Source organism: Centropristis striata, chromosome 10, assembly GCF_030273125.1.
Source record: "Centropristis striata isolate RG_2023a ecotype Rhode Island chromosome 10, C.striata_1.0, whole genome shotgun sequence".
Classification (NCBI taxonomy): Eukaryota; Metazoa; Chordata; class Actinopteri; order Perciformes; family Serranidae; genus Centropristis; species Centropristis striata.
Window position 1 is genome coordinate 25565324 of NC_081526.1, and position 26049 is coordinate 25591372.

The window sequence follows — 26049 nt, forward strand, 5'->3', positions numbered from 1 at the left end:
ACGCCATGTCACATGTTTAATGCACTTAATGGACTGTCAAAGTACACGCAGTAGGAGTCACATGCACAGCAGGCCACAGTTTTAACTGCTTTGGACTGTTTGATTGATCAAGAACATCCCTGAACTCACATGCTGATGCACATACATGTCACCATGGTTACCAAATGATATACATTGCCTGTGCAGCTCTATTATAAGACTGTCCTGAACAGTCCACAAAAAGCATAGGGATTTAATTATAGTTCAGCTTTGTAACTCATGCCAAAATCCCAAGTATGTGGTTTAAGAATCCTGTCATTGGTCATCTTGTTTTCACAACACAAATATACCGCATCTGAACCAGCTTTGAGGTGGTCTGAACTTTTTAAAAATGTAATTCTAAGCTTCACTCTTATCCAAAGCGTCAATCTTTAGATCTTCATCCTCCAAGATTCCTGACAAGCAGAGGTCAATTTATTGTCAAATTTAGGGGCGCCAAATTATGGAATACCTTTTCCCATCTGGCAAAGAACTCCGTCTCTATAAAATGTTTCAAAAGATGTCTAAAAAACAATTTAACTGCTGTTTTAAAATTCTAATTCAATTCTAAATAAATTCACACAAATACACCTTTATAGGCAATCTTGTTCATATTTTTGTTTTTATATTGTTATTGTTCGCCAATTGTTATTGTTATGTTGTTGTTGATGTATGTTAAATACATATGTTTTTTTCTATTATCGGTTTTTATTACTTTCTTACAACTATTAAAATTTTAGGTCGAGGCTTTAAATAGGCCCATTTGGGTTTTATGCCTTTCCCTGCACTTTACATTATTTGTTATCTTTGTAATTTTATTTAATTCTAACTGTGCAAAATTAATAAACAAACAAAACATAAACAGTCTCTAACCGTTGTTTGGGCCACATTAGGGCTTGGTTGACAGTTTTCACACCAGTGCATACTAACTGCTTTAACCATTTTGTTTAAGTCCAAACAACTGGTTTTTTTTCAGTCAAAATTACAACAAACATGCAGACATAAAAAACCCAGCCAATGTAGCATTTTTTTTTAAGTACACATGTAGCAGTAGTGGTTAGTTCCAGTGTCTCTGGGCAAACAATGAAGCTGCCATGTGCAGCCTGCTGTACACTGCACTTAAGAGTCCAAAGGGTACATACACACTGCAAAGAGGTGTGAGAAAGACGGTGTTTGTGTGGTGGGGGGTGTCAATAAATATATAAAGTATTTACTACAAGGCCATCAAACAGGTTGCCCTGCACATGTCAAGTAGTAATAAAATAATATGTGGCTGCAAGAAAGACAACATTTAGTAAGTACATATCTGCACACTCTCTACTACACATCTCTTTCTTAAAGGGATATTACTGTTATGACAGATATTTAAATTTGGAAAATGCATTTCCCCTTCTCAACAGTGTCTCCCACCGGTCTGTCAAACCTGAATTATGACTAACTGGAAGCTGCAGAAAGTCTCACACCTAAACTACCGTATGCAGTATTAATCATACAGCCTTAGAGTTGCTGGGGCACGACAATCTGAGCACGATATATTCAGCTGAGGCCTTATTTTGACAATGCAAAGCAGCAGCTCTCCACTGACAGCCAGACTAATGGTGGGTGAGCAATTTTTTTTTTAAAGGCTGAGTGAAGCAAGTTTTGTTGCTGTTGAGTAAAATCCTCCCACACAACACAAAAAGCCTTGCTCAGACATCTCACACAAAAAGTAATACAACCATATGGACTGTGTGACCTGTGTGGAGGAACCGCCGTCATCAGATGTGGACAACACTCACTGGCTATTATTACATTTTTAATAAAGAGCCAATATCCAGCCTGCTCATGCACCGGTCTAACAGTAACGTGATTATTTTTATGCATGTGTCAGTGTGCAAGATACCAGCTGACTCTGATCTACCTCTAAAAACCCACTGGCGCAAGTCTGGATGTTAAATACAGAAATGGGCTGTTAGAGCAAATTGGATTCCTCATTTGAAATGCAGCCGTGATGGAAGGGAAATAAAACACAGAACAAGATGTCCAACTCTCTCTGATACAAAAAGACGGATTGCTGGAAATGTGAGCTGTAATACCAGCTTTGCCTTATAAAAAATTACAAGAGATTCAAATTAAATTCTGAGAAAGATGTTCAATTACAGTATTTGAGCATGTTCTATAACCGTCTTTGCTCTTCTTCCGTGTCTTAAAGAAGGGGTATTTTTCAACCTGACAATATTTCCCATGTGTTGGTGTCAAAGCGACTAATGGGGACGACAATTTTTAAAATTGGTTTAGTATTAAGAGAGAGTGCCGCAGCTGGCAGCCTGACCGGTGACTGTTGCACTGCATCAATTTAACATTATGTTCACTAAAAGTGCTCGTTTTCGCCACAACATGCTCTGATTGTCTGACAACATTATGAAAACATATTGAACCCTAATACTAAAATCTTGTGAGACATGACTGTTTCTGGAAGGCAACGGTGGAAACAGGCCTGAGATCGTTAGAGAGGAAGAGGAAGAGTTGGTTGTGTTGGCGTACAGAAAGTGTAGCCAGGCCTGTCACGATAACCACATTTTGGTGTTTTTGTGTGTGTGAAACTCACACAGGGAGCAGAAAAAAGAACAGAAGCAGCCCTGCCAGAAATTAAAGCAAATGTTAGTTTGTTAGTTGTTGTTAGTTGTTAATGTTAGTTTCTCAATACATTTGGTTTTGGTGCTGTAACGAAAGAGACAAAAAGCTTACAATGGCTGGGCCTGTTTACTAGGGTTGTCAAAAGTATCGATACTCAAAAAAGTATCGATACTAAAACGTTGTATCTGGATACAATACTAATTTTCAAAAGTATTAAGTATCTGAAGCTTGTTATCATAGTTGCAGTTTCTTTTTGCACAACTGTTTTTTATGATAAATATTTAACCTGTGGTTCTATTAATTTTTACATGTTGCATTTTACTTGTTAATAAAAGTTATCGAGTTGAAAATTTTAGTATCGTGACAACCCTACTGTTTACACAACAACACTCTTGGGTGAAAACGACAAAATATTTTATCAGATGTAGACAGCGACAGGGCTTAAAAATGCAAAAAAAATGAAACCTTAATCTTAATGCTTCACCGTTTCGATTCTGTCTAAAGGGTCGAAACCGCAAAAGTGTCTCTGATCAGCTCTCGTACACGTTTACATAACATCCATGTGCGGTCAAGGCAAACAACAACAAACATGTCAGAATATTTCCATCATTCAGACATTCAAGTTGCCCTAGCAGCTCTGAGAACTATCAAGGAGTCATATCAGCACTTAAGCAGAAATATCACAGATAATAATATAACAGAACAGAGAAGGCGCATTATTTCCCTAGGGCAATTTTTTCTATTTCTATTTTGCTCTACTAGGAAGAGAAGTAGAAGAGAAGTGTCTATGCATGCGCAAGCTCTTGGTGGTGTTGTGTGGACTTTTGCGTCACCATATGAATGCAGATTTCCCCCTAAAGATGCTCGTCTAAACAAAGAATAAAATATGAGAACGTAACGCCATTTTTGGGAGATCACCTCCACCTAAACACGGATGAAAACACAACAGGCATTATCATAGAATAAATGAATAAGGCCTCCATAACTTTTCTTGAGCTAAATAAGTCAATATGTTCATTGGTTAGTGTTTGTGCATTTCCAATACATGCCAACAAAAGTAAGATCAAGATTTGCATCAGCTTTAACCCATTTAAGGCGGGAAAGCATTATCGCATTCCTACCATTAAAACCACCGTTTTGTAGTATTTGTAGTTTTTTTCCACCTATTTTCGGTCTCTTGGCCAATAAAATGCATCAGAATACATGTGGGAGTGTCGCAATGCAACATGGGACTTTTCCAGAACTTTGAAATCATGGCGGAAGACGACTATAGCGGAGGAGCTCAGAAGTAAGTGACGGAAGCGATCTTGATGAAAACAGCACCGGCGATTTTATTGCTGATCCGGACTTTGAACCCTCAGAACCAATCGACAGGGATTTATGGATGAGGAATATGTTTTTAGACGACATATTTTCACCGAAGAACAGACAGATGTTTATGTCTTATATTACTTTATGTGTCGTTGAGTACCCTGAAAAGTGTAATATAGATAAAATGTATTATTATTATTTATTATTATTACGATTATTATTATTATTTTTTATTACAGTAGGCTAATGAGAACTATGTCTATTTCTTCCAGTGGTCATCTCATGTTTGCGTCTTGCTAATGGGCAGTATTATGCAGTAGTATTATGCATAGGATTTTTATTCAGTCAAATGTAACATTTGCTGAGTTTGTTGAAGGTCTTATTGAAGGTTTGGACAAATAAAACTTCAAAACTCAACTTCTCATGAAAGCCACGGGTATAAGCTCTCAAATACTTTTTGAATTTCATTTCTATCTGCTACAGAGGCTGAAAAATCTTCTGTTGAATTTCCAGAAAAGCTTCAGGTTTTAGGGGGTTCTTTCAAAATCGCCCAGAGGTTTTCCAGGCATTTTTTTCCCCAGGCGTTTTAGGCCTTAATGGGTTAATGCACTAGGTTGGATACAGACAGGCTGGAGTTGTGGCTAGATCTTAACACCGGTCCATATACTTTGACGCTGCAGTCTGCAGTGATTATTAGATGGAATGACTACCGCCAGCCAAAGAGGAGAAGAAATCCTACACCAAAGCACTTTGTACTAATTAAAAAATGCTATTCCAGGAGTAGAGACAAGCTGCAAACAAAACAAAGTTATTGACTAAAGTTATGGTGTTGACCAGGCATCAATACACACAAACACATGGCAAGATAACTGCAAAACAATCACTCAATAAGCATGGAGTAGGTGCTAAATATTAACCGATATATGACAGTGACAGGCTTAACCTAACAGACGACACCAGCAAAGATAACATGATTTAAAGAAGATACTTCCCTAACATCTTCTTACAACTTGCTTTTGACCTTTTTAGTCTTTCAACTACCTACTGAGAGAGGTTTACACTGCATCTACAGGCGACAGGACATCACGTTTAAGCCCTCTATCATTGCTCTAGGTTTCACGTGTCGCCTGTGTGGGAGCACAGCAGGGGTTGGACAAACCTTCATTTCAAGAAGCCAAACAGAAATGAAAACACAGATGACATTTCTCTGGCGAAACAATAGCTGGCTTATTTTCACCTTGAGCAACAACAAACATGCATCTCTGAGAAGAATAGCAGGCCTTGAGTCACAGTGATTCAGCCCCCTGCTTCATGGTGACTACAGGGATAAACAAATGTGAGATCTGCATTCTTTATGAACCTGCGGGGTGCAAACAACAGATTTTACTCCACAAAATTAGACTATTGTGTTCTGGTAAAATATGGGACATTTTTTGTATTAGGAGAACAGCAATAATCCGCCTGACCTTTTCATATTGACAATCATGCTCTCTGGGTAATGGAAAACTGAGAAACCCTACTTTTATGATTATAAGCGACTAAGTGATTTCTCAACCTGTATCCGCTATCATCAGCTTTGATCAAAATGCACCAGTGGAGTTTTAGAGACCCAGAAAGTGTTTCTATTGGGTATATTACATTGAATATGATCAATGTGTCCAGCAAACAAATGTAAAATGTCTATTCCTCTAACTTAATTAGGAACACTAATGTAATCTACAACAGTTTGTTAAAAAAATTTTTTTTAAATCATCAATGAATGTAGATTAAAAAATAAAAACATGTTAGTATAATGCAATACAGCATCCAGATGAACCCAAGATATGAATTAACTCCTTATCAAAACTATTTTAATTATAATCTTCACACCTTGTGTGTCATAGCATCAGCTACATCATAGCCTTTAAATAGATGTATTCTTGCATTGTCAATGTGCTGCACGAGCAAGAGCACAAAGCTCAAATGAGTTTCCATGGATAGCAATATACAAACAAATTCTCTTATTTCTGTTTGAAAAAAATATTTGTGTTAGTTTTGTTAGCACCCACTGACTTTGTGAACTCAGTAATGTCTTCATATTTTTGCACTTCCCTTAGGTAAGAGAACATTTTACAAGTGGTTGAGAGCCCTCTTATCAAGATAAGAAAGAAACATCTTGTTTTCAACGTCCACACCTTGTCCAACACAAGTAAACATACGTTTTGGGGATCTTATAGAAATGCACGAATATCATATGATCAAATTTAGATTCTTACACAGTCTTTATATATTAGAATAGTATACATTATTTTAATTGTGTTGTGTTTACAGGTTGTATTAATATACTTTTTTTTTTTAAATTATTTTCCTGATAGCTAAGAGAGCCTTGTGGAGGAGGTTTTCAGGCTAGTGGTGGGGAACTGAAACTGTAGGGGCACTTGATCTGAAATGATGCTTTAACAGTGCGTCATTTCTCTACTGATGAAGTTCTTCTTATTACAGCCTTTGTTCTGACGGCATATCTCAAATTCTTGGCTACTATATTATTATTATATATTATATAAACAATTATGATCAAGTGGGATTTGACATTCAGCACACCTTGGAAAGAGCAGATTTGGATGATTGTGAATGTTTATTACACCTGTAGTTGACTTCTGTTATTTTTTCTACTAACAGCAAATGAAGACAATGTTGCTGCACGAGGCACACTCTCTACCCTGTACACATATTTTGGTATTTTTTTCCATGAAATTTCTGGTGTAGCTGTGACTAGCAGCAAAGAACAGAGAGCAGTGAAACAGGAGAGAGAGCTGACAGTTTCACACAGCTCTGACAGTGAGTATACCCAAGAGGCTTGAGCTCTCAGACAGCAGGAACTTTTAAGCCTTCCATTGGATTAACGCTGGCAGAACAGTTTTCACTCTAACCAAACATCAAGACTGCAGCGTGACGTGAAAAGCCCAACCATACAGCCATTAGTGCACAACATCCATTACGGCGGGCGAAGCTGCTGACAGCTGATTATTGCCAACAATTGATACTGTGGCTCTGCCGAGTCCTGAATGAATGAAGTCAAATATAGTCCTGAAAGCATGTGTTGTTACTGTCGTCTGGCTACAAAGTCATCGTTTTCAAGAGGTATCCAGTCAAGAGATATTCCTCTTTAAACCCTCAGCAATTCATGAGCCACACTTTTGGAATGAACCTACAAAGCTAAGCCAGCCACACTCCTTCAATAAAACACCTACGACAGTCTGCACACCATCCAACAGCCTGCACACTTCTAATGGTTTTGTACATGATGCTACCACACAACAGTGATTTGAGATAACACAGCAGGAAAACAGCAGTTCGCAAACATTACTGAATTTCTGCTTTTTATATTTAGCCTGATACCAGCCCACATCTATCCGTTATTAAAAAGCTCTGTTGTTTGCCTCGTTAATGTCTGTTTCCTGGATGAACAGCTGAGTTTTTGTCAGTAGAACTGCGGAGTTTCTGACATTTTTAAGCTGTGTGACACATTTAAATACAGAGTTATAAAATGAGAAGCCACTTGTTTTGAAAGTATTATTCTTCTGTTTTAGCATGGTTTATACCCAAACGTAGCACAATTATTAAATGATTGTGCTCCATCCACTACCATTATGTAAATCTTAGCAGAAGGGTTAAGATAAACCAATTTCACTAACTGGCTATTCAGGTGCCATTAAACCATTAAACCACCAAGAGTGTGATGTAAATATTACATTTATGTTTGTGTGACATATCAATTTCAGGACAATTACAGTCTCATCTCTCCACACAAATCGGATGTTTGTCTGCTGCTATTTTTCCACTTGAGTAGTAAAAAAGGTCTAAGTCACATATGCAAAACGAACATGTGCAGTTGGCTGCCTCCCATTCACTTTACATTCTATGTGAGCAAAGTGGTGAATAAAACATTCACTAACTTTAGCAACATTTTAACCAAATTCTCATGACACTTGGGAGGGTTGTTCGCTAGCGTTGCCTGCACTTTCGGTCAAATTTGATCAAACACAAGCACAGTCCTGATGAAGCAAGTTAGCTGAGTTTCTGAGTGAATAAATGGCATCTAAGGACATTTTTTTCAAGACTTTCGATTGTTGCCAGTTTAGTCGTGAATACAACAACATACAGGTTTTGAGAGTCATTGTAAGAAAACATCCATTAAATGAAGCAGAAATACAAATATCTTTACCCATAGTGTGCTTCATAGACCATAATTCAATGCAGCAACAAGTGTGCATCAAAAGTGTTAAAGTATGTGCTTAAAGTTCCTGGAGTCTGTGGTTTACAAACAGACAGTATGAATGCAGACACGCAGTTCTTTGAGTTCAGTTGTTTCAAAAGGACCCAAGGATTGCAAAGTTTTAGTGCACAGCTTCACAGGCAGCTGAAGGAAAGTCATACTGTAACAGAGCGGTACATTACATCTGGCTCCCTCTTCTCTCCTGCGCTGCTTCTGTGGCAACTAAGCCTGTTGCTTAGCAACCTCTTAATCAATACCTGGTCCTTGCCGGAACAAAGCAGAACAACGAGGGGAGGAAATAATGGAGGAGCATTTAGCTAGCAGCCTTACAGTACAAAAGCCATGTCAGACACCATTCGTGTACGTATCAATCATTGGCGGTCGCCATTAGCAACCTCTTGCTATTGTTGGCTCATTGAATACTTGTATAACAAGGCGGTAGGATGGATTATACAGAGTCTTGAAATGTTTGGATTATAGGGATTAGAAGCTGCGTGGCGGACTGGATTACATATTTCCAAACAAAGACACAGACAGAGTGGGTCGAGCCTATTTAGCGTGTTCAAGTAGGAATAAATGTTTGTGACTGTTTGGTCACACAACAATTGAAACAACTTATTGTGAACTGTAAGTCATTGCCGTATATTTTTTTATACAATCAGGTGATACAGTGACACACAATACTAGCTGAATTTGGTTAAACTAAAAGTAATAAAAGCAAACCAGTGAAAACCTGATTTAGTTTTTCAGTTAGCATGCTAACATTAGCATTAAACTCAAAGTACTGCAACTGCTGATGGGAATTTATTCATTCGTTCTGGATGTATTCCTGCCCTGAAATGAAGTGTTGGTCAAGAGTGCATTTCGAACCATCAGTGGTAGAACATGAAAAGTCAGGGGATCATCGAATTTAGCATGATCGTCGAATTGTTTTCTCTCATGTCTATTTTATAAATTTGAGTCATACTTTTTGTGATTGACATTGGACAATAATGACATATGACTATCCGCTCATCAGTATAGGGAAATCTACTCGTCCGTCTCCTGCTGACTCTGCCACTGGGCCAGCGGTTGAGGCTTTGGAACGTAAACATCAGAGTAAACAGAAGAAAAGTTGGAGAGGATGCATCCATCTCTACATCAGAGGGGCATCAACAAGTGTGGAAGAATTAAACATCAGCTGCAATTCACGGACCTCCTCTGCTGGGCATCCTGCAGGCCAGTGTGCAGATGTTGCATTTTACTGGAATTGTGCCTTGGATAGTTGCCTAAATAAGTTGTTCTAGAACAAAGTGGATCAACACACCAACACTGCCATTCTTAGAGCCAAGCAGCATCCCTAAAAATCTAACATTACTCATAAATATTTAAAATGTGTTTTAAAAAAAAGAGAATAGGAACTAAGATTATTCAGACTTCCACTTTGCTCTTCTAGGCTTCTTTGATGTAGTTATTATACCTCAGGTTAGCTATGTGGAATGTACACCCAAGTTCCAATGATTCTAATTATACTGAAAAAAATATAAACGCCCCATGTCATATATTGATTGCGCTGTGCAACTACTGAAAGTTAATTATCGGATGATAGGCCGTTTGAGAGTTTGTATTCGCCGGTCGTGTCGCCCATAGAGCATCTTTGGGATGTTCTGGATCAACCGTGTTCCAGTTCTGGATAATGTGCTCCAGCTCCGTGTGGCCCTCCGGGAAGAATGGAGTAACATTCCACAGGCCAAGATAGAAACCTGATCAACTCCATGAAGGAGATGTGTTGCTCTGAAAAATGTAAATGGTGACACACAAGATATTGAACATTCATTCTCTTCAACCTGAACGTGTTCAAAGGAGTGTCACTCCGTTGCAGATGTAATGGACGTTGATCTGAAGATTAGTCATTTACAAATATGAATTTTGATTTGCTTCATATTGCATAACCCTAATGTTAATAAAAATTCACCTTGGTATGATAAAATAAGGGGAAGAAAACATCGTAGGATTATGCCCTATAATGGTCGGAGATGACAAAAAGTATCCTCTTGGGTCGAAACCTAACTGAAATTGGGCAATTTGTGGTGTGATAGGTTACCTTACAAATCATATTTGATAATTTGACAGATTATATATATTTAATATTACAATTCAGTTTTACAAGGTGTACAATGAATGTTATATAATAAAAGGGAGATATAAGATATGGGATACATGCTTTGTATTATATTTGTGATTTCAATGCAAAGTGATTACATAAAAGGTATATTTAATGAGTGGAAGGTATACAGTTGGATGCTGACATAGGTGATAATATATTTAACTCAATTTCTCACTCTTTTTTTTTCTTGAGACCTGCTCCGTCCGAGGTGTCAACAATCAGCAACATTTGAGTAGGTGTGAGGCACAAAGTGTGAGAGTGCAAGTACAGTACAGTGAAGCTGAAAAGCGGCTGATGTGTTTGTTTTGTGTGTGTGTGTGTGTGTGTGTGTGTGTGTGTGTGTGTTTTAGAGAGTGAGACTGTTGGAAATTGAGTGGGAGACTGGTGTCATACTGTACACCTTCCTGTGGGTACGTGGGGGTGGAGCCGAGCCCGGTCAGGTAAATAGAGACTACACACCACCACATCTCAGATGACATGATCCTACTTCTTGTTTCCAGTGCACTTTCACAGTCAAGCCAGCCATCTGGAGCCCTGCACCTTTAAACAAAACCAAGGTTTTTTTTTTTTTTCTACGCCTCCTGAATGCCATGTTTCCGCAAAAATATTATACTGATGATGCTCTCCGACATCTGGACTGAAACCCGAAGCTTTTGTACAGTAGGTTCAACTAGTGTTGCTAAAAAAGAGAAACATTCAAGAGAGAAAAATCCATTATCACATGTAGGTGGTATTAATGCACATGAAAGTGTGGGTGAATCTAAAGTGCACGAGGGCGGTGATAGAATAAAACCAATGGCTGTAGGATGCGCCCGGATAAAGAGAAAGCTTTGTTTCAATTTCTATTTCAGCTCCGACAATGACGGACATGTAGCTGATGAGAAACCATCTGTTGCCATGGGACTAGCATGCAGAAATTCAAATGCTCTTTTAGATGGGCTGTGGTTATACACGTAGCTGCCGGTTTGCTCGGTAAAGCTAGCTGAAACGATGCTGTCTAATACAACAGTCAAGCAATACGGCCTACTTTTATGTTAAAATGTTCTGTTTTTGTTGAAACTCTTTCATAGACGTATCACTTTACAGTCATTTTAGAGACTATTTTGTCCACCCACTTTACAGCAATCAGGGTTGGCATTCAGCCCTCACTAGCAACAAACAATTGGGACAGAAAAAATGATGAGAGAAAGAAACCTAGTAGGAATCAAACCAAGATAGATAGCTTTCCATCAAATAGTATCGTAAATTTTGACCAAATTTCAGGAAAGTCGGCAGAAGAAAATATAAATTTGTTGTTTCCATCCATTACCGTTATGCTATTATTAGGAGTTGGTTCATCAAGATTACTAGTAGGTTGAGATTCTGCAAGTAGGAATACCATTAAACCAGTGCAGAAAGAAGAGGGTGCAAAAAGATGATGTAATTTAAACTCCATATTGTCAAAGCCCTAGGAACTAGTCACCATTCAGACTGTCACGATTAAATTGCAAAACAGAGGATACCAAAAAAGGTTTTCACTCTAGATAAACATGACTACTACAAAATATGTTAGATACCTGTGTTCTATAATCTACAGAAAACACGGAGCAGTGTGTGTGTGGTGTCTAAATAGGAATAAAAAAGGTGCCGTCCCACAATTCGTCAGTAATCTATCATGGATATATCCACAGTTTGTACATAAATGTAAATTTGATTAACAAAACTCTCTGTGACGATTTTGATACAATTAAAACTGGAAACTTATCGTATATATGGTACAATAAAACCAACTTATAAATGGTACCTGTTGGCCTGTAGATTGAACAGGATAATAAGATGATACTATTATTATTATTATTTCAGACGGGTATTTGAGTGGTGTTTCCTCAGCATTAAGCTATGTGTGTTACAGTTGCCCTGGTACGCAATAAAAAGTAACGGTACTCATGTGGACGAAAATCAGAAGTGCTGGTACTCAGTACAACTGTTGAGTATTGGTCCATTTCAGGCACTGAAATTAATGGAATCTGAAGAAGAATCTGGTTTGTAAAAATAAATAAATCAGTTTTTACTCATCTGAAGTGTCATTAGAGAACCCACTGCTCTCAGCTTACAATTTAATTTTCTTTCCTACTCAGTTTTACAAATTTAATCAAAACATTTTAAAAGGATTACATAATATCCCATGACTCAAAATGCTGTAGGATACATTTTGTCCATTGTGGACACTCTTTCTGTGGGCTGAATGGAAAATACAGAATGTGGACTTTCAATATTTTCTTTCTTTCTTTTTCATTTACACTCTATCAGCAGTACAATTAGTTCAGAGTGAGTGTTGGTTTAAAAGAAGACCGATTGAATATATGTCAATGCGGACTTCTAACAAAACAAGTGCTGCTGTGAATTTCTTCTACTACAATATGTGTGATCTGCTTCTTCTTGCTACGTGGTCTGCTGCTGACAGATATAATCTAATTCATGTGTTCCTTGGTTTGCCGGTACTTTGTTTTACTGCCTGCACAGCTGCTTAATGGGAAAATTATTTTGTTGTTTTCCTGTTTCTCTTAGCTGTTACTCATAATTTGAATCAATGCGATAGTTCACTCATGACAAGTTCCCCTCGCTCCTCATACAAATGAACCCCTTTGAAAGCTTGACAGTGATTACATTTTATGTTTCTTTCTTTCACTGCTGAAATAAAACCTATTCTTACAGTGGGCTGTTTTTGTGACCCTCTTTGACACCTTTGTGACGTACAAGCTGAAAAAGACCCTGATATTAAGACCCTCTTGTATTACAAAGAGCATAAACTGAAAAAGAAATGATTATTGTAAAAACAAAAAAAACAATTGAAGATCTGAATCACCGAAGTCAGTCACAGATGTACTTGACTACTTAAACAACAAAACTCCTCCAATCAACATTAACTGCAGACTAATTTACTCACAAGAATGTACTGGGTAAATGGATCTCAATCTACAGCAGCTGAATCAACTAAACAGCTGTTTATCTTTAATTCTAGCTCTGTGAACTGTATCCCTTTATCATGTAATTTGTATGCTGGCCTGTTCCCGTTAATGACTCTGAACTAGAGAGCTTATACACTGTCAAAAATGGAAAGTGCGAAAGCAAATGAGGCAGAGTTTTGGTAACATGCCATCAAGTCAATATTTGTGCATCAAACTACTTTGGCAATGATTGGGGCATGCGGAAATCTCGCTTTTTGTTTTTATGCCAACAACACCCATGCACATGTAGCAGTGCTTGAAGAATATGATGAGAAGCAGTCATTTTATTATTACTGATCACTGGCACCCTGGGGAGGTACAGAATTGCTTTTGACATTTCACTGATTTTAACAGCCTGCACCCGGCTATGTATTTATTTCATTTACCAACTCCCTAAATTAAAGTTTTGTCAGTGAATTATGGAGAGTTTTATTTCATTCCTTTTCAGGGGCAATTAACCCATGTTTTAATTATCTGCAATTACCCTGTTGGTTTCCTTGAAACAATAATAACATATACATTATCATTTACTTTTATTGGTCTGATTCACGAAAGTGATTAAATAGTATCGCATTAAAAGTAACTAATCTACTGTAATTATTCAGGTCAGACGCTCATAGACACCCAACCAGAGTTGCAGCTATTTTTAAGCTCTGGATCTGATGCAAATCCCCGCAAATCCCTCTGGCTCATGTATATGTATGACACATCATGGCTGGCAGCAAACGGCCTCCATAAATCAGAAGCCACTTTGAGTATTCTCATGAATTTTACAGTGCAATCAATGTTGTATCCATCAACAGAAGCTTTCTTTCAAAGCAAGAAAATCTTGAGAAAGCTGAAGAGCTCAGGGCAGTTAAACTAGTAATACCATGTGCTACTAACATGAGTAAAGTGTCCGTTTCCTGTATGAGCCGTCAACGGAACAGCTGAGGGACTTTTTTTGCTGGCTTGATTCAACAACAACTAAACTGGGTTAAATTAATTATTTCCCATGGCACAGATTTTTTGGAAAACTGTATCACCCTCGTTCTGAATCAAAGCAAAAGCACAGTTGTTGTTTTTATAACAAGCATATGTTTCTCTTAAAATCCAGTCTCAGACATTTGTGCAAAGCCTCATCTTTGTTGAACAAGTTTAACAGTAATCTGCAGGTGCCTACAGTAAGAGTCTTAGATCATATCTGTCAAAGATAATGACTTTTGTTGAGCTCTCAAACAACACTGCCCTATGGACGGACAGAAACCATTTACAATGTCAAATCTATTACAGCTAGAACCCTCCAGCCCCAATCAAACATGTGTTTCAGATGACATTATCCAGCACAAGAGAGACAAAGAGACGCAGGGTGGCAGAACTGAGTCGGAGACTGACCTGCTTCACTCTGGCTGAAGACAGCCATAGTCTGTCCACCCACTGTGTGCATAGTGAAGGGATGATCTCTTGGGACCTGCAGTGATGCATCCGTCTCTCCCACTGCGCCCCGGGCCGTCAGCTCCTCATTCAGGCTGAACCGTACCTGAGAAACACAGCTGAGTCAAGGCCCTGCTGACTAGTCATATCAACAACCAACCCTCTGACTCATTAGATAATATATGATTTAGCTATATTGATCACTGTGAGGACTTTGGGTCAATGCAGCAGCAAATATAAAAGAAAAAAGAAAAAGGAAAAATGTGGAACACAAACTTTGAAAAACATTGCTCCTAAAATATACATTACATGCAATATTAAAGTGTGAAAACAATCGTTTTAGTTATGATTTAGCTGCAAGTGCATGATTAAATGAAGCGGTTTCACCTCTGTTTTGCCTTGCTTCCTGTCAAGTGGATGACAAGAAAAAGTATACATCATTGATAGTGATAGGATTTAAGGCGCATATATATATATATATATATATATATATATAAAAACATGCAATAAACGAAAAGTTCAGCCCCAAATCAAAAGTATGCATTTTTCCTCTTACCGCTCATCTTTTCTATCAACCTAAATTGTTTTGTTTTGAGTTGCTGAGTGTTGTAGATATTGGCCATTTGCCTTTTCTCAAATACTGTATAATGGAACGAGATTGCACTCGGCTTGTGGTGCTCAAAGCCCCAGAAAAATAGATTTGGAAACTGAACAGAGTTTGAAGTGAGCAGTTTTATTTTAAAACTGTACTAGAAAGAAAATAATCCATAGATGAATCTGCTCACAACAAGGGCCATAGATTATGTTTGAGAAACCAGGTCATGATTTCTGTAAAGACTGTTGAGTTTTCCCAAATGTATTTTTTGTTGATGTCAGCACCACAAGCCATTCAATAACACAACAAAATGATCTACAGTCATGGAAAAAATTATTAGACCATCTTTTTCTTCTATTTCAATGCCTGGTACAACTAAAATGAACAAGAAATTGAAGAAAACAAGGGTGGTCAAATATTTTTGTCCATGACTGTATATTTTTTTTAATATACAGCACTACAGGTTAGAAGAAAAATATGTATTTTAAATTGGGGCTGAACTGTCCCTTTAAAATCTTCTAAATTAACATTTAGGTAACATACTTTCCAATGGTAATCTTTCCAACTTCTCCCTTATCTGCGGCCTTGTCCCATTGCTGAGATAAATACTTGGGGACCTAGTGAGAGAGAGACAGCAATTTAATGTCACTGTTATTATTATTAATAATAATAATAATGATAATAATAATAATAATAATAATATTGCTGCTACAAACACAATAATAAGAACTTGACATGTTAACTTGGACATATTGAAATGGTTAAGCTGCGGCCACTTTAAACAGCTAGTAAAACTGCCGTTAGCTAAAATTACTCCGCCTGTTGTTGCTAGGAGACGGTGAACAAACCTTCACAAGCCACACGCCTTTACTTTCTTTCACTCCAGTTAAGTTAACCGCCGTTTTGTCTGACATAGCTCCAGTATTTTCACAGTTTTAAGGTAAACAAACACTAACAAACTGCGTGTTAACGCCTCAAGTTAGCCAGGTGTGCCCAATTACGTATAATTGTGGAACTTCCTGTTACATCTTTCACAATAAAACTCCGAATAACGGAGGCCGTCTGCAGGGGCTCCCTGTGACTGTAACAAAAATATATGTGGATAGTTTGGTTATTTCTTTACATTTTCATTTTAAATCACATTATCACTTTATCACATTGGTGTAGGCCTTGGTGCATTTTTAATATCCCATACAGTATATATATAAAGTTACCAAACACTTTTATGCACATGTGCTTCTTGAGTGCTTAAATGATGCAATTATAAAGGTTTAAGGACCAAGAAGATGATGCAATATCTGATAAAGTAGCCCATATGTGGAATATTTTGCAACTGAAAGAAAATATCTTGTAACAACTATTGATTTGCAACAACTATCCCAGCAAGACATTTTAGGTCCCAAGAATGTCGACCATATTTAAGCTTAAAATTGCATGTTCCCAGAATGTCCTGAGAACGTGAGTATGTGACAATAAAATAACTAAATTGGAACATGCCCTAAAAGTCATTATGGGAACTTTGAACTGCAGCACATTCATAACCAAAAGAGGAAGATTTAGGAACAAACCCCAAAGCCCTGTAAAGATTCGGGACATTTGTCACCCATAGGGAACTTTGCACAATGTCCTCAGAACATCCCCTCCATGTGGGATCTGACATTTATCTTTTAACTGCATGAGAAATTAATTTTAAAAAAGAAAATAAGAGTGCATACTCTACTGACAAGCCAAAGACAATGTCTCAGGTGCGTATGGTTTTGGGAACTGCAGGCTACCGATTAAAATTACATGACATCCCACTTGTAAGACATTCACATCTGTGACCTAGTATAATCAATTTTGTCAGCCGTCATGTAATGTAATCAATTTTAACATTTTGAAAATATGTAACACTAAAGCACAATGTATTATTCCAGCAGATAAACATTGTGCTTGTGTACCTTGCAAAGTGAGGAGGTGGAACAGGAGGTTAAAGGGGCCCAAAACCTTGTTTTTCCCCTGAAGCCAAACCAAACAATGATGAGCAAATTTCATTATACTGTGTTGTTACTCCATCTGCAACCGCTGCTGGCCTTTTACAAATTATTCTTACTATAATTTGGATTGCAAAGGGCAACAGACTGAGGTCAGATCTTGTAAACACTGAAGTCCAGACCTCTGAATAACCACCCACATCTCAGATTTATTCAGCAAATTCAAACTCAATTGTACTTCAGTCTGATACCAGGCCACTGAAGACCAGGGTCAAGCATGGTGATGAATGCATAACACGTCCACACTGTAGGTGGCTCAGATGGACTGTTGCCCACAAGTTCACTTCATCACTTACATTAAAACACCAAACTAACAGTTTTAATGGGTGTAATCTGCGAAGAAGCTGTAAATAATTAACTTTTCTCATTGTTGGGCTTTTATTTTGAAATTTCCAGCATCTCAGATATTTATTGAAAGATAAAACTTTTTAATTGCAGACAAAATGTCCAACTTAAATGTCATAAATGAGCTCATAATTATGATAATAACAGCACCACACATTTATAGAAATGAATTGTCCAAGAGGGCAAACATTTATATGAAATAGGCATAATTAAACAGAGTGCTTACACACTTGGCAGAAATGATTTACAGAGGCAGTGGATTTGGACTGAGGCAACACACAACAAGTCAATTTGCATTAAAGATTTAGTAGTATAAACAGTTACTGGCAAGAATAAATGGAAAAGCATTTCATATTCAAATTTTTTTCAAAAACATGGTTCATATCAATACCAAAATGAAACATTTAGATGTGTTGATACACTTGGCCTGTTTCTAAAGTTTGTTTTCTATAAATAAATAAAGTTGTGATATATTAGAATTTACCCATTAATTGCATTTGTAAAACTATAACTTATATCGTTATTTAGTATTAAAAATATAATATTATGTATTCATTTGAAAGAAAAGCTTTTTAAAGTGTTGCCTCCCTATGTAATTTGTAACAGAGACTGGTAGCATCACCGTGTGGATCAACAGACAACTTACACTCTTTTATAATGATATTGTCCAGCTGGTCCTGCAGCAGCACTACTCTCACTGCTAACATGTGAGAGGATCTTAACACATTATTGAGCCATAACCTTTCAGTCCCCAATACAGTCCTGGCTGTTGGAGATGGGACTTTAATTAACCCTCCTCTTATGTTGTGGGTCAAATTGACACATTTCAGAGTTAAAAAATAAATTAGAAAAATAAGTTGAATGTTTTTTTTTTCATAGAAAAAGTCAAATAAAATAATAATAATAATAATTATAGTTGTTTGCTCATATATATGCACATGTATGGGTATGTATATTGTATGCTCTATTTTGTAATGTGCATATACCTATTTATATTTTTCCTCAAAATAAAATAAAATCATTTGATCACAAAAAAAGTAAAATAAAATAAATAATAAAATCAATGTCATGTAAAATAATTGTATTTTATATGCTGGTCTTTCCTATGTTTTAACATGCTTTTTATGGAAAACGAGTGAATTATCCTCATTGAAGAACATCACTGCACAAAATATTGATTGAAATGGTTAGTAATGGAGTTATTAATGAAATAAAAACAATGTTTATTGGGATTTTTTGGTTTCTGACACTTTTGGATAATTAAACATGCCCCGGGTTATTGCTGTTCCTGAAAAAACAAACATAACAGGAGGGCTGGGATACGAGTTAGAGGGTTTATTAAAGAAAACACAATTCATAATGTGATGATATTGTGTAGTTGGATTTTAAACCAAATGTATGGTGTTTACCATATAAAAATACAAAAGAAAGGTACTGGTACTTCATTGTTTATATTTAAATCTTCCTCTTTGTTCATTTGCCACAAAATGTAATGCTTTCTTCTTTAAAAAGTAGGCATCTTAAATATTATTGAAAGACCCTCTTTGACTTGGCTCATATGTAGCATTGAGCCAGTTTAAAAACTGCACTAATTATTTTGCTTAATAAATTATGTATGCAGAGCTTGAGACCAGAGTGAATCAAGATTAGCTTTCAGGGTCATTAACATGAATCATTTGAGAGTGACGCACATATTATTAGTGCGCTTAAAAACTGCAATAGAAAAAACAAAGAAGGAAAATTAAATATTTATGACAATATGTAATCTATTCAAAAACAACAATATTGCATCTCCATTACTTTATATTAAATGAGTTAATATCTGCTACTGTCTGGCCATCACTGATAAATGTTTTTGTAAAACGGAGAAATCCAGATTTCTCTATTACTGCAATCTCACTAGATCTGTTATTTATTTTCAGGAGGTGAAATATAATATTGCAAACTGGTTTTGAGAACAAGTGAACCGTGGTTTATAGCTTTTCTCTGATCTCTGCAGTTCCTGCGGCTTTGTCTAAATCAAGATCATCTCTGGAGAGATCTGGAAGAACATTTTCTCTTTTCAGAGGTTTATGTCTGACTGAAGAGCAGTTTGTAAGGGAAACAGAAGAGAGAGAAACACATTATCTATAACACAGAGTATTCATTTGGTGGTGGAGATCAACTAAATACTTCAGCATATCCCTTTACCACTGCAGCTGATTTGTATGTATTGCCACCTTGTGGACAACTACTAGAACTGGACATTGCCGGCTGTATGAATGAATGAATGAATGAATGAATGAATGAAATAGCAGAAAGAAGAATAACATTTATTAACACTCCATAACATCAACTGTTTTCTTTTCTATATAACGTGCTTCTTAAATTAGGTGAAATATTAAAATTGTAAAATTATAGTAGAGAAAAGTTGCAGTTCTGCACAAATGGAAGCATGCCACCATGGCTGTTTATAAGATGTGTAGGGCAGATAAGTATGTGAATGTATCTGTTTAACTAGAGCTTTTATATAGTTAATATGACGGCTGTTGTTGTTGTTGTTGTTGTTGTTGTTGTTGTTGTTGTTGTTGTTGTTGTTGTTGTTGTTGTTGTTGTTGTGATACTGTGATGGTCGACTCAAAATGAATCAATTTTTGACAGATGCTCCTGTGGAGAACAATATGTACTTTTTTTTTTTGCTGAACAGTGTTACGTTTTAAAACTTTGTCACCCTTTTCTGTCTTGTTTTTGTTTAATGGAAAATAGAATATATATATTTTAAATATAACGACCTTTGCTATCGGTCAGCCATCAGGGTGAAATATCTTGTCAAGTAATGGGCAAAAATAGGTCGAAATGACATTTAATTTATAAAGTATGCTCCCCAAAAACTGGTGTCTTTCTTGTTAGATCCCCTATAAATGGACACACAAGTGTTTCATTTGGAACCACTCTAAGTGCCAGTTTGCACTTCTCAGGTTTTGATAGGATCATGGCATTTGCAAAACACACACCGCCCTTTAGATTTTTAAATGCATACAATGCAGGAAAACGTAGACTCATAATACAAAAATAATCCTACTTCATGATCACTTATGAACCACAAGAAGTGTGTGGTGGTGTCTGTATCTGTAGAGTCCCTGCCCTCTTCCTGTATTTTCTCTTTTTCTTTTAATTTCGCTGTGTTCAGGACAGTGCTGGAAGAAGTATTCAGATCCCTCGCAAAAGTACTAATACTACACTGTGAAATGACTCCACTACAAGTAAAAGTCCTGCATTCAAAACTTACTGAAGTAAAAGTACAAAAGTATCAGCATCAAAATGTACCTAAAGTAGCAAAAGTACTCATTATGCAGAATGGACCCATTCAGATTGTTTTATATGTTCTATTACTTTTAGATTATAATTATTGATGCATTTATGTAAGCAGCATTTTACTTCTGAAAATGTAGCTAAATGTAGTGAAGTAAGAAGTACAATATTTGCCCTTAAAATGTATTGGAGTAGAAGTATAAAGTTACGAATGTGAAAATACTCAAGTAAGGTAAAAGTACCTCAAAATTGTACTTAAGTACAGTACTTAGTTACATTCCACCACTGGTTCAGGACATTCCTGGGGTCACTCTTTGAGCATATAGCACTTAAAATGGAGCACACAGCACAAACAAAAATATAGCAAGGTGAAACACCAAGCAGACAAAGCTTTTTTTGAGTCACAGAGGGGCCAAGTTTTTATGTTTAGTTTGCAAACAGTGAGCAAACAGTGATTCCTGCATAGAATGCCTTTAATCATCTAATGGCCTTTCCTCTGTAGAACCAGGGTTCAGCTGGTTCAGGTTTTTTGATTGATTTGAAACTCTGAATTAGCTAAGGTAAGGTAATTGTGTAATTGTGATGCAAATTTAAATAACAACAGGCAGCATGGAGTTGTGGCAGTTGGCACTGTGTGGATTTGGATCAATATAACTTCCTGTTTCCCAAACAGATCTGTCAGCACTGTGACCTTTAACAAAGCAGCCAAATTTGTGCAACACAAAGATTTCACTCAGAGAAAACTTTAGAGTGTCCTCTGTCCTCTGACCAGCCGTCAGCACATTCACATAAAGCTTAACACACAAAAAGCTCTCGTCTACATCAAGACATCAAGACAAAGTGTCCCAGCTGCTGGCTGCAGTTTATCTGCTTCATTGGAATGTGTTGAAAGTGTGTGTGTGTGTGTGTGTGTGTGTGTGTGTGTGTGTGTGTGTGTGTGTGTGTGTGTGTGTGTGTGTGTGTGTTGGGGTGTGTATGTGGGACAATGAAGCCTACAACTTCCTCTTATTACCCGAGTTTGAAAGTCTGTGTAACTCCAGAAAGCCCCTATCAGTCCTCTGCTGGGTAAAAAGATTCAGAAACCTCTTTTCATCAGGGATAAAATGAGCTTGGCAGCGGCTCACTGAGGGTTTTGGCTTTCCTCTCAAGGTCATCCTCTCTTTGAGGTAGGCATTTTTTACTTTGCTCACACTCTGGGTACATTTCAGAGGCCAGACAAGGGAGATAAATCAGCCACAAATTTAAATGCCAGCACACTGATTTATCCTGAACCGAGACAAACCATAACCTTCAGATGCAAAAGAACATTCTTACATTAAGACCATCATATTATTTTGACAGCCTGATAAAGCACTTGTCTCAATGAAATGATAATTTGTCCAAAAACCTGACATGATTTGGTGTTCATGTAATATAAACATGATTCCCATTGTTATCATTTCTGCGGTAAGTGCTCACAGTGCGTTGCTGTTGCCATGGCAGCTCTTAGTTGGCAGATAGAGTCTTTAAAATAGGACTGCATAACAAAAGGACGATTTCCAATAGAAATCTTTAGGAAGGGGCTTGATGTGCTGCTGCTTAAGGCTTTTTACAAATATTTTAATGTAGCAATAAAATATTTCAGCATGGCTTGATTTTATTGCAGAGAGGGTGAAGAAAAAAAGATTGTTTATGACACTTATTATTATTAATTATGTCCCTGCAGCAGCTGAATTTGCCCTCTGGGGATCAGCAAAGCTCCCTTTATTAACTTATGTATTTATTTATTTACTCATTCATCCACTCACGTCTTTTATTATTTAATGTTTACCAACCTTACATTTGTTTATTTCTATCATAACTTGACACGACTAAAATACTTTTATGCCCAACTCCCTATTCAACAGTTATTCACCATACATGCTCTTCCAGTGGTGGAATGTAACTAAGTACATTTACTCAAGCACTGTGCTTAAGTATAATTTTGAGGTACTTTTACTTTACTTGAGTGTTTCCACATTTGTAACTTTATACTTCTACTTCACTACATTTTAAGTGCAAATATTGTACTTCTTCCTTCACTACATTTAGCTGACAGCTTTAGCTACTTTTCTGGTCGAGATTTAACATGAAAAACACACTAAATTTAAAGAGACATTTGTTTTTAAATGATACCACATAACAGTATATTAAGTAGTTAAAATGAGCCCTGTCTTTACAAATTTAAAACGTTGCTCACATAAATGCATCAATAAAAATAATACAGTAATACATTTAGAATATATACAACAATTTGAGTGGTTCCATTCTGCATAACGAGTACTTTTACTTTTGATACTTTAAGTACATTTTGATGCTGATACTTTTCTTTCTGCATTGTGGTATTAGTACTTTTACTTTTGTAAGGGATCTGAATACTTTTTCCACCACTGTGCTCTTCTCCATACACATCTACAGTTAATCTCTCTATGTCAATATCCTATATGTTATCAGTCTGGACACGCCCCTACATTCCTTTCTGTATGTCACTCCTGTGTCTTTGTTGATGCAAAAATAACAAACTATCTGTGTTGTTCCTGTAGCCATGCTGGGATGGTGAGCTCTGTTTGATGTGGCACATTATCCTGCTGGAAGTCTCAGAGCATGTAGGCAACTCTGCAGGAGTGCACAAAGTGAAACCTGGATGAATATTCCTTTGTATTCGTGCTGAAGTGTGGCTCCCTCGGGTGGGAAGGCTGTGTCTTTGAAGTACATGTGAACATTTTGTGATGTGTGACTTCATCTGGTAGATTTGAAAGCTGTAAGAGCTGCTGTATGTTTTTCACAACATGCATGATGGACACATATGCTGTTCTGTTTGTCATCTGGTATCAGCAGCATCTGCAACATTAAGAGACAGCGATGACTGTCAAGTTCAGTTTAGTATGTTATACAGTATATGTTTGGGTAAATTGCACTATTATTTATTTATTTATTTATTTTTTAATATTTGTTATTTTACAAATTACTTTCTCTCACTTATCAATAAACACGCACCATATAAGAAACATAGAGTTAAAAATAGAACAAGCCCCTGGTTCACCACTGACCTAGCACTTATGTTCAAAGAAAGAGACAAAGCGTGGGCCACAGCAAGGCACACCGATGAGGCAGCTCACTGGCTTACATTTAAAAAATTAAGGAACAAATGCACTTCCGCCTTAAGAAAAGCTAAAGCAAATTATCACATTGACTTAATCTCCAGCTCGTTTACAAACCCATCAAAATTTTGGAAAGCAGTTAATATAAAGAAAAACAAATCATGCACATCTATTCCTCCTTCTATCACATCAGATAACTGTATAATAGATAAACCATCTGACATCTGTGATGCTTTCAATGCACATTTTGTTACTGCTGGAAACCAATTTGATATAGTATATCCTAGTCTTGCTGGTCAGCTGCTGCCTTGTGTGTCTCCAAACCACCACTGTTCAAACCACACTTCCCCGTTTACACTGCAACCTTTTACTTCTCATGCTGTTATCAAAGCACTTCAGGGTTTAGACTCCAAGAAATCAACAGGTGAGGATAAAATACATCCTTATTTTTTAAAGCTTGGTGCTCCTCATATAGCAGACCAAATTACATTCCTGTTTAATCTGTTCATTTCTTCTGGTGTTATACCTCAGATATGGAAATCAGCACATGTTGTCCCATTACACAAGAGTGGTGATAAATCAAACCTCAACAATTATCGACCAATTTCAAAACTGCCCTGTCTCGCTAAGATTCTAGAATCCCTCGTCAACAAGCAGCTCAAAACATTCCTCTCACTAAATGATGTGCTGAGTCCCCTTCAATCTGGTTTCAGATCAAAACATAGTACAGTTACTGCTATTACATCTGTTACAAACAATATTATATCTGCCATGGACAAAGGAAATTATTGTGCCGCCCTCTTTGTAGATTTATCAAAAGCATTTGATACTGTTGACCATGCTCTGCTCCTACAAAAATTCAGTAACATTGGCTTTGACTCTAGTACATGTAAATGGTTCCAAAACTACCTGTCCCACAGACAGCAATGTGTGACCCTCGCATCCAACCAGTCTGAATTTTTACCATTAACAAAGGGGGTCCCACAAGGTTCAATATTGGGTCCTGTCCTGTTTACCATTTTCATTAACAACATTACATCCACTATAACAAACTGTAACGCCCATCTTTACGCCGATGACACAGTTCTGTATTGCACCGCTAACACTGCACAGTCAGCCATTGAAACTCTCCAACAAGCCTTCAATAAACTACAACATTCTCTCCTCAATGTAAAATTAGTTCTCAATTCAGACAAAACCAAATACATGATATTCTCAAGAGCCAGACATATTGCTGAGGATGGTCTACATATCACCACTTACACAGGTCACAGCATTGAAAGGGTTTCACAATACAAATATCTGGGCATCTGGTTAGATCAAAAACTCACATTCAAATTTCATATTGACATACTTACAAGTAAATGAAAACAAAAAATTGGATACTTATACAGAAACAAAGCAAACTTCCCCCTCTTCTGTAGGAAACGGCTCATTCAGGCTGTCTTTTTATCAGTTCTAGATTATGCTGATGTTATCTATAGACATGCTTCTGCCTCCACTCTCACCTCACTGGACTGTTTATCACTCTGCACTCAGAATCATCACTGGTGACAGTTACTCCACCCATCATTGCATCCTATACAACAAGGTGGGATGGGCACCTTTTTCTATCAGACGAGATATGCACCGATTCCTCTTCATTTATAAAGTCTTGATAGGCGACATGCCACCATACCTCAGCTCTTTATTAAACTGGTCACATAGTAACTATCCAACACGCTCTAGTGATTAATGCTTAATGCTCAGTGTTCCTCGGACAAATACTGAATTTGGAAAAACTGCTTTCAATTTTTCTGCTGCATCTACCTGGAACATCTTACAACATTCACTCAAACTCAACACAATTATAACTATGGGCCAGTTCAAAACTGATATGATTAACTGATATGATTATCAATAACTCTGCCTTTCACTGTA

At 37.0% G+C, this 26049-nt stretch overlaps 1 protein-coding gene across 2 annotated transcripts in view; it reads right to left on the reverse strand.

The window, feature by feature from the left end:
• LOC131979542 (general transcription factor IIF subunit 2-like) overlaps positions 1 to 16376 on the reverse strand; it is a 51703-nt gene extending 35327 nt beyond the window's left edge. For both annotated transcript variants that reach the window (XM_059343561.1, XM_059343562.1), the window contains exons 1-4: positions 16190 to 16376; positions 15885 to 15958; positions 15134 to 15152; positions 14708 to 14852 (exon numbers count right to left, since the gene is read on the reverse strand). In XM_059343561.1, coding sequence (XP_059199544.1) covers positions 14708 to 14852; positions 15134 to 15152; positions 15885 to 15958; positions 16190 to 16255 — 304 coding nt within the window. In that variant the 5' untranslated portion in view covers positions 16256 to 16376. The remainder of the gene's footprint in view (positions 1 to 14707; positions 14853 to 15133; positions 15153 to 15884; positions 15959 to 16189) is intronic.
• Positions 16377 to 26049: the final 9673 nt, after the last annotated feature.